Source organism: Lissotriton vulgaris, chromosome 2_2 (genome assembly GCF_964263255.1).
Source record: "Lissotriton vulgaris chromosome 2_2, aLisVul1.2, whole genome shotgun sequence".
Taxonomy (NCBI): domain Eukaryota; kingdom Metazoa; phylum Chordata; class Amphibia; order Caudata; family Salamandridae; genus Lissotriton; species Lissotriton vulgaris.
The window spans coordinates 206,745,232-206,765,299 of NC_141688.1; the positions used below are offsets into that span (position 1 = coordinate 206,745,232).

Sequence of the window (20,068 nt, forward strand, 5' to 3'; positions counted from 1 at the left end):
CTATTGCCGACGGCTGCGGTTAAAATCATACTCAATAATTGGAAAAGCACAAACAAAGCTTCTTTCCCCCATTGGCTTAACTGGGTCACCAACTTAAGAGGAGCTGACAACATAGCCCTCGCCTCAACCCCGTGGCGCCCGCCACTCAGGAAACTTTGGGCCTCGCTAGATGAATACTTTGATCTACACAAACCTCCTTGATACATGTCAGTTCCGAGACCTTCCCGTACCTCCACCTTCCTACTTAACACGCTGTAGTGGTAACCTTATCACTTCATCACTCTAGGACTATGTATACCTACCGTCATGTAACAATAGATGCAACTCTCCCTGTGCATACCTGTATGCTTAATGCTCAATGTAATGTATAACTCTGTTTTATTTAATTTACTTAAGTTACTGTCAATTACTGACACGACTCTTTTGTATTTCCCATATAACAGCTTTTATTATTGTTCATTATTGGTTCATTTACCCTATATGTATGTATCCTTTATTCTGTTAATAATTTTGGCTCAGCTGTATACCTTATATGCTCCGAATAAAAACTTTTGAACACAAAAAAAAAATATTTATGAATGCCTCTTCAGAATCTATGGCTGTTTATCAAATATAGGCGAAAATATCCTAAAACAGCCTACTAGCCACCATGTTTTAAAAATAAAACAGAACATCTTCGGGCCAGACCGTAGCCCCAAAAAGGAAAGCCCTAAAAAGGAAAGCTGGCTTCTATGCTTGGCACACTTTGTTCGTCATGTTTAAAGACCACCTGTTAACAGAGATTCGTATAGCGCCGTCTTCCATTTGTATTGTCTCGAAGCACTAAGGAGCAATAACCATAACGAAGGAACTAAAAGTACTGAATAAATACCAAAGGCCCGTTGTGTGGCAGCAGATAAAGTAACATCTTAAATAACATAAAAGCGTCTTTTTTGTCACAGTGGCAGTAAAGAAGGCCTGGAGTGAATGGGGTGGTTACAGAGAGTTAACAGTGCTTGGAAGCTTGTTTCTCAGCAGGGATGAGCAGACGGGTTGTGTAAGCACTAGGGCCCTGCTGTCAGAGCAAAAGTAGTGTCAAGCTGAGCAGACGTCCTGCAGAATCACAGGCTGCGCAGATGAGAAAAGGAACAGGATGTTATGAAATACAGAAAAGAGACCGGATTCAGTTTGAGACAGAAGATGAAAGGGCAGAAGAGACACGAAGCTCGAGACAGAGCGGGGTTTAGAAGATGAGAGGCTCAGCCGTGCGGGGAGCAGCGGAACACGAAGACGTGTGAAGGCAAAGGGGCCGAGAGGTACAAAGGGAGCCAGCCAGAGACAGGCTGGAGCGAGGTCGGAATAGACATAAAGCACAGCACAATACACCAAGGAAGTTATTTTAGAGTTTGGAAGTTGATGAAGTTAAAGACAGAAAGGAGAGAAGCGGGGCTGGGGAGGTTAACAGTGAGCAAAGGGTGCAGGACTGCAGGGGGAGAGTATGGACAAAGCAAATCAAAGAATTCCACAGATGATGGACAGGAGGTTGGAATAGAGGAGGGAGCCTGGAAGGGGAATGGATGCTGTGAAGAGCGAAGCAGAGAAGGAAAGACTAGAGGGGCCGATGCTTCACCTTGGACCCGGGAGACCTCCAAGCAGCTTCTTGTTATTGACCAGCAATTGTGCGATTCAAGGGACAGAATACACTACTGCGACTGGTAGGGTAATGTGCATTTGTGCCCCATCCTCTACGGATGTTCAGGACTCTGTTGACTCCGAGGGATGCTACTCTGTTGACTCCGAGGGATGCTACTCTGTTGACTCCCAGGGATGCTCCTCTGCTGCCTCCCGGGGATGCTCCTCTGCAGCCTCCCGGGGATGCTCCTCTGCTGCCTCCCGGGGATGCTCCTCTGCTGCCTCCCGGGGATGCTCCTCTGCAGCCTCCCGGGGATGCTCCTCTGCAGCCTCCCGGGGATGCTCCTCTGCTGCCTCCCGGGGATGCTCCTCTGCTGCCTCCCGGGGATGCTCCTCTGCAGCCTCCCGGGGATGCTCCTCTGCAGCCTCCCGGGGATGCTCCTCTGCAGCCTCCCGGGGATGCTCCTCTGCAGCCTCCCGGGGATGCTCCTCTGCAGCCTCCCGGGGATGCTCCTCTGCAGCCTCCCGGGGATGCTCCTCTGCAGCCTCCCGGGGATGCTCCTCTGCAGCCTCCCGGGGATGCTCCTCTGCAGCCTCCCGGGGATGCTCCTCTGCAGCCTCCCGGGGATGCTCCTCTGCAGCCTCCCGGGGATGCTCCTCTGCTGCCTCCCGGGGATGCTCCTCTGCTGCCTCCCGGGGATGCTCCTCTGCAGCCTCCCGGGGACGCTCCTCTGCAGCCTCCCGGGGACGCTCCTCTGCAGCCTCCCGGGGACGCTCCTCTGCTGCCTCCCGGGGATGCTCCTCTGCTGCCTCCCAGGGATGCTCCTCTGCTGCCTCCCGGGGATGCTCCTCTGCTGCCTCCCGGGGATGCTCCTCTGCTGCCTCCCGGGGATGCTCCTCTGTTGCCTCCCGGGGATGCTCCTCTGCTGCCTCCCGGGGATGCTCCTCTGCTGCCTCCCAGGGATGCTCCTCTGTTGCCTCCCGGGGATGCTCCTCTGCTGCCTCCCGGGGATGCTCCTCTGCAGCCTCCCGGGGATGCTCCTCTGCAGCCTCCCGGGGATGCTCCTCTGCAGCCTCCCGGGGATGCTCCTGCTGCCTCCCGGGGATGCTCCTCTGCTGCCTCCCGGGGATGCTCCTCTGCTGCCTCCCGGGGATGCTCCTCTGCTGCCTCCCGGGGATGCTCCTCTGCTGCCTCCCGGGGATGCTCCTCTGCAGCCTCCCGGGGATGCTCCTCTGCAGCCTCCCGGGGATGCTCCTCTGCAGCCTCCCAGGGATGCTCCTCTGCAGCCTCCCGGGGATGCTCCTCTGTTGCCTCCCGGGGATGCTCCTCTGTTGCCTCCCGGGGATGCTCCTCTGCTGCCTCCCGGGGATGCTCCTCTGCTGCCTCCCGGGGATGCTCCTCTGCTGCCTCCCGGGGATGCTCCTCTGCTGCCTCCCAGGGATGCTCCTCTGCTGCCTCCCGGGGATGCTCCTCTGCTGCCTCCCGGGGATGCTCCTCTGCTGCCTCCCGGGGATGCTCCTCTGCTGCCTCCCGGGGATGCTCCTCTGCTGCCTCCCGGGGATGCTCCTCTGCTGCCTCCCGGGGATGCTCCTCTGCTGCCTCCAGGGATGATCCTCTGTTGCCTCCCAGGGATGCTGCTCTGTTGCCTCCCAGGGATGCTGCTCTGTTGGTTCCGAGGGATGCTCCTCTGTTGCCTCCCAAAGATGCTCCTCGGTTGGCTGCTCGGTTGGCTCCGAGGGATGCTGCTCTGTTGGCTCCGAGGGATGCTGCTCTGTTGGCTCCGAGGGATGCTGCTCTGTTGGCTCCGAGGGATGCTGCTCTGTTGGTTCCCGGGGATGCTCCTCTGTTGCCTCCCGGGGATGCTCCTCTGTTGCCTCCCGGGGATGCTCCTCTGTTGCCTCCCGGGGATGCTCCTCTGTTGCCTCCCGGGGATGCTCCTCTGTTGCCTCCCAGGGATGCTCCTCTGTTGCCTCCCAGGGATGCTCCCCTGTTGCCTCCCAGGGATGCTCCCCTGTTGCCTCCCAGGGATGCTCCCCTGTTGCCTCCCAGGGATGCTCCTCTGTTGGCTCCGAGGGATGCTCCTCTGTTGGCTCCGAGGGATGCTCCTCTGTTGGCTCCGAGGGATGCTCCTCTGTTGCCTCCCAGGGATGCTCCCCTGTTGCCTCCCAGGGATGCTCCCCTGTTGCCTCCCAGGGATGATCCCCTGTTGGCTCAGAGGGATGATCCCCTGTTGGCTCAGAGGGATGATCCCCTGTTGGCTCCGAGGGATGCTCCTCTGTTGGCTCCGAGGGATGCTCCTCTGTTGGCTCCGAGGGATGCTCCTCTGTTGCCTCCCAGGGATGCTCCCCTGTTGCCTCCCAGGGATGCTCCCCTGTTGCCTCCCAGGGATGCTCCCCTGTTGGCTCACAGGGATGCTCCTCTGTTGGCTCCGAGGGATGATCCCCTGTTGGCTCACAGGGATGCTCCTCTGTTGGCTCCGAGGGATGCTCCTCTGTTGCCTCCCAGGGATGCTCCTCTGTTGCCTCCCAGGGATGCTCCTCTGTTGCCTCCCAGGGATGCTCCTCTGTTGCCTCCCAGGGATGCTCCTCTGTTGCCTCCCAGGGATGTTCTTGCGTTACCTACACTGCAGGGAAAAACCTAACAGCATCAAGGGAAGAAAGTGGACGATCTGCTCCAAACAGTTAACTGGTTAAGGAAGATCTTGTGTGACCATCACTAGGTCCTTTAGGCATCTATCAGGTGCAGCACCTCTGTTAAGGGGGAGGAGTGTAGCCCACTAATTAAAATGCCCCAGATGAAAACCACAGTGGTAATTAACATTAGTGCAATTTTATTTTTCACTAACTCGCGTACCTGAGCCGCAAAGAGAAGCGATGGGCCGGGCACTTTAAATTTAAAGTGGGCATGTCTCTTTGGCAAGCCTTCTTGCAACTGCCACCCAGACATTTGCACTTTAAACCTCTCAACCTCGCTGTCTTGGAAAGCCGGGTTGAGAGCAAGTACAGACGTCCAGTGCCCTTTGGAGCACTGTGGGGGCCTGCTCCATCCAACTCTGGCGCTTCTCTCATCCTGATTAATAGCATGATAGCAGCGTTCGGATTGGTTAGGGGAGTGCTGGGCCCACGCTGGAGGAGAGAAGAACACCGTGATCGGAGCAAGGACCTGCAGAAAAGTAAAAAGTATGTGACTTTTGTTTGCTTTTTTAGGTCTTCTTTGTGTGTACACAGGACAAGACTAGGAACACTAACACGCCCAGGCAGTGCATCAGGCATAGCCCCAGTGGTGGGGAGTGCCAGTGTAGAGCTCTGCTGCCTGCTTTTGTTACAGGGGCCGATACTATAGCACTGCTGCAAAACTGGTAAAACACCCCTACGGCCAGTCCGGCCATGTGTGCATGTATGCCCTAAATCGCCGACAGGGCCGGCACTAGGCAAGGGCAGCATGGGCGGCTGCCCAGGGCCCAGCGCTCAGCCCATCAACAGGGGGCCTCGCAAAAGTGTTTCCTCACCACACCCTAGGCCTCGCGAATTTGGTGAGCACTGCGTGTTCCTTGGAAGGGCTGCCTCTCCCCTGGGCTTCACAGGCTTGTGTAGGAATAGCGGAAGAGGGCCCCCTCCCCTGTGCCTCGCAGCCCTTGGCAATGGCTGTTAACACCCAGGGAGGGGGGCCCCTTTCCCCCTGGGCCTTTCAGCCCCACGTGTCGCGCGATGCCCACCTGCCTTTGCCAGGTTTGACGACCTGTGATTAAGGATGCTGTCCACTTCCCACACCAGTGCCAATTAGCACGCATTTTGGGGCCTGACAGTTTTAACATTTATAAAGACAAGCAACTCTCACTCTTTCAGACGCTGATGAGCTGCGAAAGAGATGCTTGTCAGTGGCAGAAAAGAAGGCGTTGTAGCACACGAGGGGGGCATGCACCATGAAGGATCAGGAGCACCTTCCATAATTTAAATGCAAATCGCTTTCAAAGAGTAAATGAAACCCGTTTTCTTCTGATCTTTTTATATAGCGCATACTTGACCGAAAGGTATTGGAGTGCTTTACGTGAACACCAGTTACGTTAAACATGGACATATTCCTCTTTTTAGGCACAGTGTGATTAAGTGATTGCGAGAATCACAGGATGAGACACAGTCAAAATTCAGCAGCCCTGAAGTAACGCCACATCTTCTCCCCACCTCTCCCTCTCCGGAGAGTGATCTTTTAATGTCTATTTCTCACATGAAAGCGGTTTCAAAGTGCTGCCCTGCTGTCCCATCAGTGGACGGGGCACAGAGACAAAATTATTTGCCCAGAATCGAACAGTTGGTTAAATCAGTAGAGCCAGGACTGCAGTGCACTCCTACTTGGAGCAAACCCTATATATTTTCCACTGTACTGCATTTAGGTGACTATACCATGGGTTGTATGAAGTTACAAAGCATACTTTTACAACGCATGTCTTTACAACACATTTTTCACATCGCAACATCCTTTACAACGCATTCCATTACATCGAATACTACATTTACAACGCATACCATTACAACATATACCACTACATTGCATTTATGGAAAGTATTGGATAGTATAGGGGTAAAAATTACTATTCTAACTCCAAGGGGTGCAACAGTAGGGTAAGTGTTGGATAGTGTAAGGGTACTTTGCGCTGTAATGGTATGCGTTGTAATGGTATGCATTGTAGTGTCATGCGATGTAATGGTTACGTTGTAATAGCACGCTATGTAAGGGATGTTGCGATGTAATGACTGCGTTGTAGTGGTAGCGTGATGTAAACGGTGCGTTGTAAAGGTTGTTTCCCATACCATGTGACGGGGAACCTCACTGCTTCAAGGTAATATTCAGTCCATTTATTAAATCACACGGACTAGTAGTTTTTACACAGACTCAAAATACTCCCAATCTTCCCATAAAGGGAGCAGCAGAGCAATACATTCAGAAAAGTGATTGCCCAAGAGCATGCAATTTGGGACCGGGATTAAAAACTTAACCTCCTGGTTCCACATTTCCAACTAGTCAACCAGGCCACAGCTGGGGTGTCAGTGATTCTGTAGGCAAGACGAAGGGTCTGCCCCTCCCAGGGAATTGTTACTTTGATGTGGGCCCTGCCCAGCTTTAGAACACAGTGTTTATTTCTATCACAAAGCTGAGATTAGTTGCCAAATATCCATGTTTAATATCCTGGTCCAGTGTAACCACCGGACCAGTTCCTGTGGCAGAGGGTACTTACTGGACTTCAAGGTAGCTATTTGCCACTGGTGTTTCAAACCTAGAGACTATTTTATTCTAATTGAATACCAGAGTTTACTTTCTAAACTCAAAATTTGCAACAGCGAGCAGTCAAGGCTCACTCCAAGAAGTGGTAAAGGGATATAATCACAAGTAAAGTATGAAAAGAATCAAGTTTGAAAAAATCAATCTCCAGCTGCATTGTCTTTTTACAGGGCCTGCTTTAAGGGGAGGGATTTAGAATTTAAAAAAAAACACTATGCGACTCAAAGTGCCCCTATTTTCCAATGCACATTGTCTTATGCCTTTACACACGCAATATGCCCCCATACCTGCAATGTGTCAACAAAAGAAAAAACTGACCTGTGAAGTGATAATGGAAAATTGATCACCTTACTTGGCCCTCACAGCGATAGCTTGGAACTAAGACTGTGTGGCCCCGGGAAAGAGACCCTCTTCTGGGCCTTGCAGCAACAAACCATAGATTAGATGTCAGGGGCAGTAGAAAAAAACCCATTCCAATGCAGCACTTGACAATAGCTGAAAGGCCAAGGGAATGGAACCACTCTCCCTGGGCCTTACAGCTCGGACTCATGGTGGTGGGGGGGGGGGGCATATCTTGAGGTCATGGTGTAGCACTGAGAGGGCGCCTCTCCCTGGGCCTCATAGCATTGGTTCAGTGCTGATAGACCTATGGATCTATCCTAATTCTCTCAATGCTACACCATGGCTGAGAGACACAGAAGATGGGCGTGCATTGTGTGCGCCCCACCCCTGGGTCCAATTACATTTTTCTCACAGTGCTGGACCGTGGCCCTGTGCATGTGTCTCTAACAGAGGAATAGCAATCGGTAGTGCAGCAGGTGGCGTGACACCAGGCTCAAGCATATTAAGAGCTCAATGTTCCTGTATTATGCTTTACTTTACTGGCAGCCAGTGGACGAGGGTGAGAGATGCTTTCACATTGCACCATGGCACTACTGGTGTGCTATAGCTCTCTCTTTCATGGGCCTCCCAGCCATTTTACAGAGCTGTTAGGCCTGCGAGAGGCCCTCCCTCCCATGGGCATCACAGCCATGGTTGGACACTCACAAGAGGAGGCACCCTCCTATGAGATAAGCAGCACTGGGACATGGCTATGAGGTCAAAGGGTCCTCTCTCAGGGGGTGTAGTTAACAATAGTGCAGCAGGTGCAGTGGCACCAGGGCTCTTTCTTGCATCATGGTCCATGGCAACATTACAATGGCACTGGTTCTTTCTCCCATGCACCGCACAGCCATGATCCAGAACTGCTGTGCAGCTCACGCAAGGCCCACCCTCCCCTAGGCCTCACTGTCATTGTCCAATGCTGAGAGGCAGCACAGATTCATGAATTCCATGCTTAGGGCAAGAGCCAACATCTGAAGGGCCTAGCTATCAATAGCGTAGAAAGTGCAATGGGACCGTGTTCTTGTTGGGTTATGTGTCCAATGCACCCAAATTATGGCTGTATTTTACTGCTCAGTCAGTAACCAGAGGGTAATGGGGAGTCACAATTTGCCTTGTTTGCACAACAGCTGGCCTGCTCTCCTACACCTTGCAGCCACGATCCTGTTCTACGATGTCCAAATGCCATTCTCTCCCTTGGGCCTTATGTTTTTTTACTATATGTGTTGTGTTTTAAACTTAACATAATTCTGGTGAGTAAACAGCCTACACACAAAAAAGATTGTCCTACGTCTCTTAGCATGTGCGTGTGGGATACTGACGAGAGGATTTATGTTAAAACAAATTACGAAGTATTAATGTCATCCTAAGGTAGCACAATAATGGCACGGAAAGATAAGGGGGCCTTTTGAAATTTGCAATTATATCCATGGTGCGAGAGGTTTTCTCTTGTGTCATTTCATATTTTGAATGATCCCGTCCCTTTATGAGGCAGAACTGGAAATTGTATCATGCACTCCTCTCGAAACAATCAGTTAACGAGGTGTAAATAATATACATCTCTGTGAGACCTGCACCCAGCTTTTCCATCCAATGTGACAATTGTAATCATTTAATACAGATTTAAAATATATGGACTTATTTCATTAGTATATTTATCTTTTTGTCCATGTTGTTACTGATATCCATGTGCGGTCTCTTCAGGGATGTCAAATAAGATCAATAGTCCCACGATGTCACTTTCAAAGCTCCTCCACTAGGGCGGAGGTGCGTTGCCCCACTGCTTTCTCGCAGTGCGAGAAGCAGAAACACAAAATGCAAAAACTACCATTTGATGCTTCTGCTTGTCGCACTGTGAGATCGCAGAAGTGTTTGGTTGGGGGCGGGCGGGTCTGCTTTAGGGCAGGGGAGGAGTGCCTTGCCCACTGCTAAGGGCCCTGACTGTTTGGTCTGCCCTCCAGGGCTGACCAAACCAGTCATGCACACTCTGGCCTTTCTCCATGTAGGCACCAATGCACCCTACATGGAGAAAATTGCCTCCCCCATAGGCGCCTGGCTGGTTGGCTGACATTGCAGCGTTGTGATTGGCTTAGGGGAGGAAGGCTGCCTGCTTCCTGTTCCTGCTAGAAGCAGGAAAGAAGGAGAGCAGGTCAGGAGCAGAGATGACGCGAGACCTGGGAAGGTAAGTTTATTTTATTTTTAAACAACCCCCCACCCCACCCGCCCCCCTGCGCCCCACCGCACCCATCCCCCTGCGCGAACGCCCGCAAGACATTCCACCCGCGAGTCATGCTGGCCGCAACTGGATTTTACATGCAAATTGGGGGGGCTCACAACTTCACTTTCGCCCAGGGCCCCAGAAGTTCTAGCACCGGCCCTGATCGCCGACACGCATTACGTTACCGTTTTTAAGATTTTAACTTTAAAAACATAATGTAATGCATGTCGGAATGAATTTAGTTGATGTTGTTTTGCCCATATATTCAGCCACCACCCATTTGCCCACCCCACCACTCTACATAGCTGGCAGCTGCCACTGGCATCTATACACATCAACTTACACAGACTGCTTCGTAGCTTGCCAGTCTGGCCTTCAGGGCTGCCACTGAATGACCCCAACGCCCAGGACCAGTAAGAACCCTTTGCTTCAAGAGACAGACACCTACAGTGCAACCGCGCCTCCTTCTTAGACCTACCTTTGCGGAAGCAGCGATGTCCTGCACCCCTTTGGCGGCGGCATCTCGGATGATAGGTGTGATGATGCCTCGCTCCGTTGCCACAGCAACAGAGATGTCAACGGAGTGCAGCTGCCGGGGGCCCTCTCCATCCCAAGTCGCATTCACCTCAGGCATTTGCTGCAAAGAGGACAGAAAGGCACAGCTGGTGAGGAGGGTGCGTGGTGGAGGCAATCAGTACCATTGATACACTGAAGAATGGATGTCAAAGATGTCTGCAAATCTTGCAAGCTTCTCGGGAAACAAAGCACGACACCTTTCAAGGCACTCACAATTACAAAAGGAGGCCCACTGCTAAAACCCAACCGTCCAATTTGACTGTATTATCCTTACAACACCCCATCACACTGTCGGAATGTGTAAGAAATGGCAGGGCGAATAATTGTGGTGTTCAGTCCAATTTATTTATTTACATAATTTTAAATAGTTCAAACCAGGCCACATGGGGCATCAGAGTGTTGCACAAGAAGGGAATGTTCACTGGATACTACATCAGAGGATAGACAAGATAATGGAGAGTAAAATTATATAGTTTGTCTTTGCCGTCATTAAACCTATTGACTGAGAATACTGAACGCGCGGGACTACAATGTCGTGCAAAGTTATCATCACTCACTTGCAGCAAATGCAGTTGTTTACCCACACAGCTGACCATTGTACATCCAACATGCTCGAGAGGCAATGGTTATGCTTTCAGTTTTTACACTAGATTTACTACCAGGAGAAAGAAAGAGAACTTGGGGGGATGGAGAGGACACAGAAGCGACTCCTTGTCCAGTCGATCATCACCTCTCTTCCTATGCCACCGCCAGGCCATACCTCTACCATCAATGACCCTTTGATGTTGGGCCCTATCCCATCCTGGAGTCCATTTGAATGCATCTGTAATATTTACAAAACAGTGTACGCTGGTCAATGACACCTGGCGAAGACACCAATTGCTAGCCAAGTGCCCTACCTTCCTGCCTGTCAACTGAGTGCTCCTAAATTCAGCAGGAGATGAGACGAGCATAGGTGTTACCAGACCACATGGATCAGTTTCCAAGCTTTCATCGAGCCAAGAAGCTGGCTGTGCTTCAATGTGTGCCCAAACAGGGAACAGTACTCCCGAAATAACGTCCTCGATTATTCCAGGATAGTGTAAAGTACAAACTTGCATACAGTGAGAGCCGCAAAGAAAAGCATTATTAAAGACAACAAACACTCTGCCAGAGTATCACAAGAAAAACCTCGACATCATAAGGGAGAGGTTAGTAATAAAAAGAGAAAAAATGGGTGGGTGAGGAATATACCCACTAAGCAGTCTATCTTCTCAGCAGTAAAACATGAAACAGATGAGAAAATAATGGCAACATGTAACCCGATTTCCCATTTTGTCCCTGGACCTAAAACTCTTGCAGTTAGCACACAGGACGCCTTTCTTCGGATTCCATGTCTTGAAAGCTCCCAGGGCAGCTGGATGCATCAGACAATTTTCTCCAGCAATTGATCAGTGCAGCGTGAGGTGATAAAACTGATCTATTGGCGACACATTCACCAAAGACCACCCCTGGAAATGACTAGTGGGATCTCAAGGGCTCCACCAGCAGTGATGACAGCAGCTCAGACTAGGTCTTACTGCTTACGGAGTCCAGGACACAAACAACGGAACCAAGATCTTAGTAAACAAAGAGATGAATTAAAAGTAGGCTGGAGGAGGAAGGATGACGAGGAACCCGTATTAAGATACTCTATCAATCTTCACTTCACATCTCACATTAATACAACAAGTGTAGAGTTTTTAGATGTGAAAGTGTAGATCAAAAATGAAAAGATTGAAACAACTTTGTACAGATAACCCACTGCCGGGAATGCCACGCTTCATGCCACTAGTTTGCATCCCAAGCACTTAATAGCTAGCATTCCCTATGGTGAGATGTAAAGATTAAAACGCATCTGTAGTTCTACCATGGATTTTGATCAATGCCTTACTGACATGATCATAAGATTGAAAGCACGCGGGTACACTGACAAAATACTACAACAGGCTGGTGAAAAGGCAAAATTAAGATCTAGAGAAAGCCTTTTCAAATCCAAGTAATCAGGTGAATCGGGTACAGCACTAGATTTGGCCACAGGGAAGGTGATTGCAGCACACGAAAGTCCTAGACTGATAACAACATACAGTAGTGAAGAAAGAAAGATCAGGGTCATTGTAAAGAAGAATTGGCCCATACTATTAACAGATGCAGTACTCAACCCCAGGCTACCTAGTACTCCCACTATTATATTCAGGAGAGCGAAAAACATGGGTGTAGTGCTAGATGAGAGTAGCCCAGAGATTAGACAAAACACTATGTGGCTTCAACCTGCACAGGGATTCCGTAAATGCACCAGTTGTAGAGCCTGCACATTTGGGGCTAACACCACTAATTATCAAACCCCGCTCAGTACGCAAGATGTGGCTATTTCTGGTAGCTACAACTGCAAAACGGAATTTGCTGTATATGTCTTGACGTGCACCTGTGGCTTAAAATACATCGGTAGCACAAAGCTATAGCTGCATATCAGGATTTTGCAGCATCTGAGTGCTATTCTGCACAGTGACCTTACTTACCCAGTGGCACGTCACTCTAAGAGAAGTCACAATAATGATGTTGCCTGTTTAAAATATTTTGTAGTGGCGGCAGTTCCTAAATTGCTTTGGGTCACGGAGGGGGCTGGTTATGATGCATCTATACCAACCACAAGCGAGATTGGAAAAATCGACGAAATAGGGACTAGGATGTCATCAAAAACGCTATTCAGACCCCCCTCAGTATTCACCCCGGTGTTACCAAGAGATGCTATTGACATCTTCCACGAGAACGTTCTTATGCAACTAAAAGAGCTACAAAGGAATGTGTCTACCACCAAAAGAAAGCATGATGCTCTATCTCAGCGTTATACATCCCTCACAACCCGCCTAACTAAAGAAAAAGACAATAATTTGAGGGAGTGACAAGGGCGGAATCATTGTTCTGATGACAAAGGCAGATTATGACAAGGAGGCTTACTCTCAGTTGAATGACCGTGAATGCTATGAACGCATTAACGTCCAAACTTTAGGTTCAATTAAAAAGGAGTACCATCAACAATTGGCAAGATGGAAATCCTCCAAATTAATCAGCGAAACAGAATACAAATACCTCAAAAATGACAATCCAGTTACACCTATCATGTACTTTATCCCCAAAGTGCACAAAAACCTGACCCATCCCCCAGGCAGGCCTATTATCTCTGCGAGGGGCAGTCTTCTGGAGCATACATCTGTGTACATAGACTATTTGTTGCAGGGTTACGTGCAAAAACTAGAATCCTATGTACAGGACACTGGGGATTTTTTACAAAAAATCAGACATATAGAGTGGGTGGAAGGAGATTGGCTGATTGCGTTGGACGTTACAACCCTCTATACCAGTATCACGTACAGTGATGGGCTGTCAGCTGTCAGACACTATTTAGAGAGACGGGCCACCCTTTTCAATTAACACAATATGATGCCGTTGTACATGTTGGAATTTTGTCTAACTAACAATATTTTTATGTTCAACAATTTATTGTACCGCCAGTTACAAGGAGTGGCAATGGGGGCCAGCTTCTCCCCAAGCTTCGCATGTTTGCACATGGGAGCTTGGGAGGAGCTGGTCGTCAGAACCACACACCAACAAGTAATCCAGAACAATATTAAGGGATGGTATCGTTTTATTGATGATTTGCTTGTAGTGTGGAGGGGCAGTGAAGAAGAAGCTTTGAGTTTTGTCAATAACATCAATCAAAACGATCTGAATTTAAAGTTCACTGCAACACTTAGCCAGAATTCAGTTACATTTTTGGATGCGGAGTTATGCATAAGAAATGGACGATTGGAGACCAGAATATACCGCAAAGCTACTGCAGGCAATAGCATTTTGCATGCTGCCAGTGCACACCCGACGTGACGCTGTAACAACCAATTACTGGCACTTTAATGAGCGTTTTTTCATTGTGAATGTTGTCATGTGAGCAAGGCTCTTCGAAGCCGAAACGTCATGCGGCTGAATTTGCACGAATTAACCATCAGCACTAAACTTGGTCTGTGTCTGTGGTATCCCTGCCTGTGCGAGGTTTTTGTGCGCTGGGTGAAAACGCAGTAATCCGGATATATAGATAGATATATATATATATATATATATATAGATAGATATATATACATTAGAAAAAACGCTACAGAAGATGGTGCCTCATTTTCATACTGGGTGCTTCTTCATACAGATTCCTAATGTTGAAAGCCTCCCATAGCAATACCGGTCACAGGAAAAGGGTCTATAACACGATTCCATTCACTATTGTAGCAGCACATGTTGTCCTACCACTCTGGCAAAGTAAACCTCTTACGCTCGCTGGAATCAGGACTGCGATGTTTGGTGACGGCCAAGTTGCTGCTCAACAAATCCCAGCATGTGTCCCTCCGTCCAAGTCCTTAGAGAGATGCCCACCATGTACAATGACCTGGATCCTTTCTGGAGGTTCTCTCTGAGCCCATTTGCAATGTATTTTAGAGAAAACAAAGACCCTTGGTGAATTCCTTCGGGGGGCTAACCAAGACATCAATGCGACCTATAGCGCCTTTAATGACTGGATTACGGGAGGACTAGACGCTCTCATTCCAGCTAAATGGACCAAAGGGCGTACCTCACCTTCCAACCCTTGGTACAATGACACCCTTAAATCCATGTGCAAGGAATGTAAAAAAGCAGAGCGTCTCTGGAGAAGAGATTTCGACAGTGAGGACAAAACTAACTATATATCGAAACAAAAATTGTACCATAAAGCTATCCGCACGGCTCGCGCAGCTTTCTACGCAGACAAAATCAATTAGAGTCCCAACCCTGCGAAAATAATCTTCAAACTGGTTCAAGAACTTCAGAGCACTAGGTCACCTTCCCCCAATATTTCGTCCGCGCAGCAATGTGAGGAACTCGCAACGTACTTCATAGAGAAAGTTCAAAATATTTACAAAACTTTCTCTCAGCACCCCCTCAACCCTATCAATCCCATCAATTCCACCTCTAACGATACCCCTCTAACTCAAATCCCTGATATTTCTCCTGACGACCTTATTAAACTGTGCAGAAAGGTGAAATGAGGCTCCCCTGCGGATCCTATGAGCCCTGCTCACTTCATGGACTCGCTTGATTTCTTCTTGCCTCCCATGGCTGCCATACTCAACCTCTCCTTCTCCTCTGCTAGTGTTCCTGGAAACAAGCGTGGGTTTCACCCATTATCAAAAAACCCACCCTGGATCCATCTAAGCCGGAAAACTTCCGACACATATCGCTGCTCCCTTGGCTGTCCAAAATTGCAGAGGCCAACGTAAACAGTGTCCTGTCCAAACATATGGATCTGAATAATATCCTGGACCCATCCCAAAATGGGTTCAGACCGGCCACAGTACGGAGTCTGCCCTACTAGCTAGCTCCGAATATCTACGGACGATCTTAGATTCCGGTCAAAGTGCTGCGCTGATTCTTCTCGACCTCAGCGCAGCCTTTGACACGGTATCCCACGACATCCTTCTTAAGAGTCTGGAGATGATCGGAGTTTCTGGCCTTGCTTTGACATGGTTCCGCTCCTTCCTAGAGGACAGATCCTTCCGGGTGTCAGCTCCTCCATTTCTATCCAAACCCCGCCCCATTGCACAGGGAGTCCCTCAGGGCTCCGCGCTGAGCCCTTACCTCTTCAACCTTTACGTGCAGCCACTTGCAGCAGTGGCCAAAGAGTGGGGTCTGACGCTGGTGTTGTATGCCGATGACACCCTGCTGGCCATCACCCTCACGGAAAGCCCATCCATCTCGGCCTCCAGATTCAGGAACGGCCTTGCGGCAGTGGCCCAATGGATGACGGATAACTATTTACAGCTTAACGCGGGAAAAACGGAAGTGCTGCTCCTTGGCAAAAACGCCAGCCATTGGAATGAGCACTGGTGGCCGTCATCCCTAGGCCCCATTCCCCCCCCCTAAGTTTCTAGTAAAAAATCTAGGAGTCTGGATGGACGCTTCACTCAGCTATCAGACTCACACCAAGAAAGTGGCCGCCACCTGTATTGGTCTATTGAGGAGTCTCAGCCCTATACTTGGCTTTTTCGACTCAAAGGTCCGCCAGCTTATCGTCCAAGCGACAATCCTTTCTCGCTTGGACTACGCTAATGTCCTCCTCCTAGGTGCTAACAAAGGAGAAATTGCAAGACTACAACACGTGCAAAATGCGGCGGCAAGAGCTTTGGTCAGCCTTCCCCGCAGATGCTCAGCCAGAGCTACCATCCGCAAACTTCATTGGCTACCCGTTGACTCCAGAATCCAATTCAAAGCCCTTATCATGACCTTCAAAATCTTTAAACTGGGAAGCCCTACTCTCCTACAAAATCTCCTCACTCCTAACGTTCCAGGACGTGATCTGCGTTCCTCCAACCAGTACCTTTTGAGCGTTCCCCGCACAAAGCTTTGCCGCATTGGAGGCCGCTCCTTTAGGGTCTTAGGACCTAAGCTTTGGAATGCTCTGCCTCCTAATATCCGTTCCCTAGAAAGCCTCCCCACTTTCCGAAAGGCTATTTAAGACCCTCCTGTTCCCCTCTGTTTAGTTCACCTTCTACCTCCCCCCTGCTTGGTGGGATTCTGTGACTCTTCTTAGCGCCGGGACGCCTCTTCACTGGGGCAGCTGTTTGCGCTTTACCAAAGCCTTAGAATAGAATAGATTCTCCGTTCTAGCACACATTGGATTTTCTGCACAGAGTAACCTCCATTCAGATCTTCATAAATCCACCCAGGGAAGTTTCCTCTAAGTAAACATAAACAGCACTCTAAAGATGCAATAAATGAAAAAGTTGCCTCCCCCACCCTGTAGCTGGACATAGGGGTGAACAGAGAAATGTTTCCTCAAGATGGAATACTGAACAATATTCAACAGAAAAGAAGGGTGAACCCGTGTCAGGAGGATACAGACCAGCTCACTGAGATGCCAGAGGGAGGCTGTGCTTCCCTATCTATCTCAGCAAATCTAATGACGAAAAGAAACCCTTAACATAGCGTACACAAAGGACTTTGGGTCAAATGAAGGCTTCATTAGAAAGGGAAGAACCAGATTAAGATCCTTTTTAGAGAAAACAAAAGGTCTAGGTGAGAATTATTCTGAGTTCCATCACCTAATGAATAACTCGATTTAGAAAAGGGGGTGGTGATGAACAGAGTGTCTGAATTAAGCAGACCACTCTTACCCAGTCCAAAGATCAGGGCTTGATCCATCACCGTTATTTATCTCACTGCCCCAACCCAGCTCAGAACCTGGCTATATGCAAATCAGTCTGTCCCTGGCCCAGTGCATCATGGGAACAGGGCAGACTAAACTACCAAGCCAATTCTTCACCAGAAAGGAGACAAGCTACCGGGGACCGGTTTCTGGCATTTCAGCCTTCTTCTTGCTCATTGCACCATCAGGATTCAAGCAAACCGGGCCGAAGACGGCTGTAATGCCAGAAACCGGTCCCCGGGAGCTTGTTTCCTTCCCAGTGTAAGAATTGGCTTTTGTAGTTTGGTTTGCCCTGTTCCCATCATGCACTGGGACAGGAACAGACTAATTTGCATACAGCCAGGTTCTGAAACTGGGATGGTGCAGTGAGCTAAAAAACGGTGTTGGATCTAGCCCTGATCTCTTGACTGGGTGAGAGCTTTCTGCTTAATTCAGAGACTCTGTCCCTCACCACCCCTTGTTGTAAATACTAATGAATAACTCGGCCTTTGGTCTCATTCTTGTATATGGTGATGGTAAGGGATTTTATATCCTTATAATATAGGACAGAGGATATGATATCCGTACAAAAACTACATAGAGCATCACTGGTGATTTAAATGTATCAGGGTAAGACCAGGTGCACCGCGCTTGTGAACTCTTATTTAAATTTTCTTTGGACTTTTTACGATTATTTACCAGAAGCATTACTGGACTAGAGTATAAGAGAGGGTAGGGACATACATGCTTGGACGGAAAGAGGTGTCGCTGAATGCTGCTGGCACTTAGCGTTGTAAATAGATCACAGCACATTATGCACGTGCAGGCACATATACCCTTTAGTCCAAGACAAAGATACATCGTCAGCAGATTAGAAAAGTACACTACACTGAATAGGCAGGAGGTAGGAAAGTAAACACAAAAATGTCTACACCTTAACGGACAGTTTAACTGAAATATTACCACACCTCAAATACCTGTCAAGAACCCATCCTGCAAAAAAACAAATCTGCATTAAATGACTTGTCACAATCGGCAAACTGACATCTGACTCAATTATTTCTTTGTTTCACCAAATCGATTAGTATTGCTTTCACAGTCTTTTTAATATAGGCAAAACCAGCTAGTGCATTTCTTTTGTTATCCTTTTCATTCATATGTAAATGTAAATGTAAACGTATTTGTAAAGCGCTCTATTACTCCGCAAACCAGTGTATCCAGGCGCTGGACTCATACCGCTAGGGAACCCTTCCTGGCTGTTCCCCGTGAAATGTCCACTCCTGGGCATCCCCGGGGTGCAGCCAGGCATCCACAGCACTGTTGGGAGACGTTGTGGAGCCTAAGCAAGCTATTGCCCAGAGTTGCAGCATGGGACTCATGTTCAGAGTAGGCACTGAGGCGAGAAATCAGGTCCGAGGAATTATGAGCCCAAGAACCATCGAGATCAGCCGAGGTGGGAATTGAACCCTGATCCCGGGCCATACCTCTGCACCAGGGACTGCCGCTCTAACCAGTGAGCCACACTTCTCCACTATACCTACAATACACCGCATCTCATAGTCCAATAAAACATCTATAATATGAGGTATAGGAAGTGTCTTTCTTCAGAGCCTGGCAACACTTCAAACCCCACAGAGGAACTTAGGATCTGACACCCATCAGATCGTCAGACACCTCAAATTCAATGAAACGAACATGGCAGTGATTCGAAACAGGTTTAAGAACCCCACGGCTGCGGAGCATGTGGCACGTTAAGTTGTAATGCTAATAGAGCAGTAGCCGAAGACCACACTTGGGTAAGCTCCACAAGTGGAACACTCCTCGGAGACCAGCCCTTCCCTAGATATCTCAGCACAGCCACAGGTCTACCTTCACCCTGGCAGCAGAGCCGTGTACACCACAGGGAATGTTCCACCGAGGGGTACAAACCCCTCCCAGAGTCAAAGGTGACAGACTGCTAAACACAGCATTCTAAGATCCACCCACAAGTAATCCATACAGAGAGCCCCCCTCTTGCTATGATGTCAAAAGTTAGTGCTTATCAAAACTCTTAAATAAACAGGAATCTTTGCTTTTAAAGACTAACCTAGAGCAGGGGCAAGCAATTATCCTTTTAGCCCACATTCAAATATATTAGTTCTGCTCTAGCTGGCATGCTTCTATTTTCACACTGCTGTTGGTCAAAAGAACTGGTCTCTGTGCCCATCCTTGCACTATATCTATTGTCATCTTCCCACCTTGTTCGAATAGTATTGATAATACAGGAAAGAACGAAATTGAATTCGCATTTTCCTATATTTCAGGTAGCAGAACCCACATCTCCTTTCTGTATTCATTTGTTTTTTTTACAGATGATGTCCGACGGTAAGTACTATTAATGAAGGATTACTCTGGGTACGCTGTCTTATGTCTAAGACAAAGTTCCCATCGGAACACTGCTGTTTTTTTCAATGACTACTAGCAGTAGAGCAGTGTACACGCCTGATTCATTCTTGCAGGTCGAGAGCCTGGTTCTGAACTACCTGGGATGCGTCCATTTGCCACCCTACCCAACACGGGTCAACAGAATAGTATCTTAACAGGGGTCTGAGTTTAATCCATGCTGTTCTTGTGGTGTCCGAGTGCACTGGCCCCTACTGCACGGGGCACTTACTACAAGTGCGGCGGCCTCCAAGGTCACCCACCAATAGAAACATTATTTGAACTTTGAACCTCCTCAACGCGCGTTCACTCCGTATCAAGCCACCGTCCCTAAATAAAGAAGGACATTAATTGGCTCTCG

General features: G+C 48.8%; 1 protein-coding gene across 2 annotated transcripts in view; it reads right to left on the reverse strand.

Moving 5' to 3' along the window:
• PDHX (pyruvate dehydrogenase complex component X) overlaps nucleotides 1–20,068 on the reverse strand; it is a 798,051-nt gene that overhangs the window by 75,683 nt on the left and 702,300 nt on the right. For both annotated transcript variants that reach the window (XM_086959546.1, XM_086959547.1), the window contains exon 9: nucleotides 9,967–10,125. In XM_086959546.1, coding sequence (XP_086815672.1) covers nucleotides 9,967–10,125 — 159 coding nt within the window. The remainder of the gene's footprint in view (nucleotides 1–9,966; nucleotides 10,126–20,068) is intronic.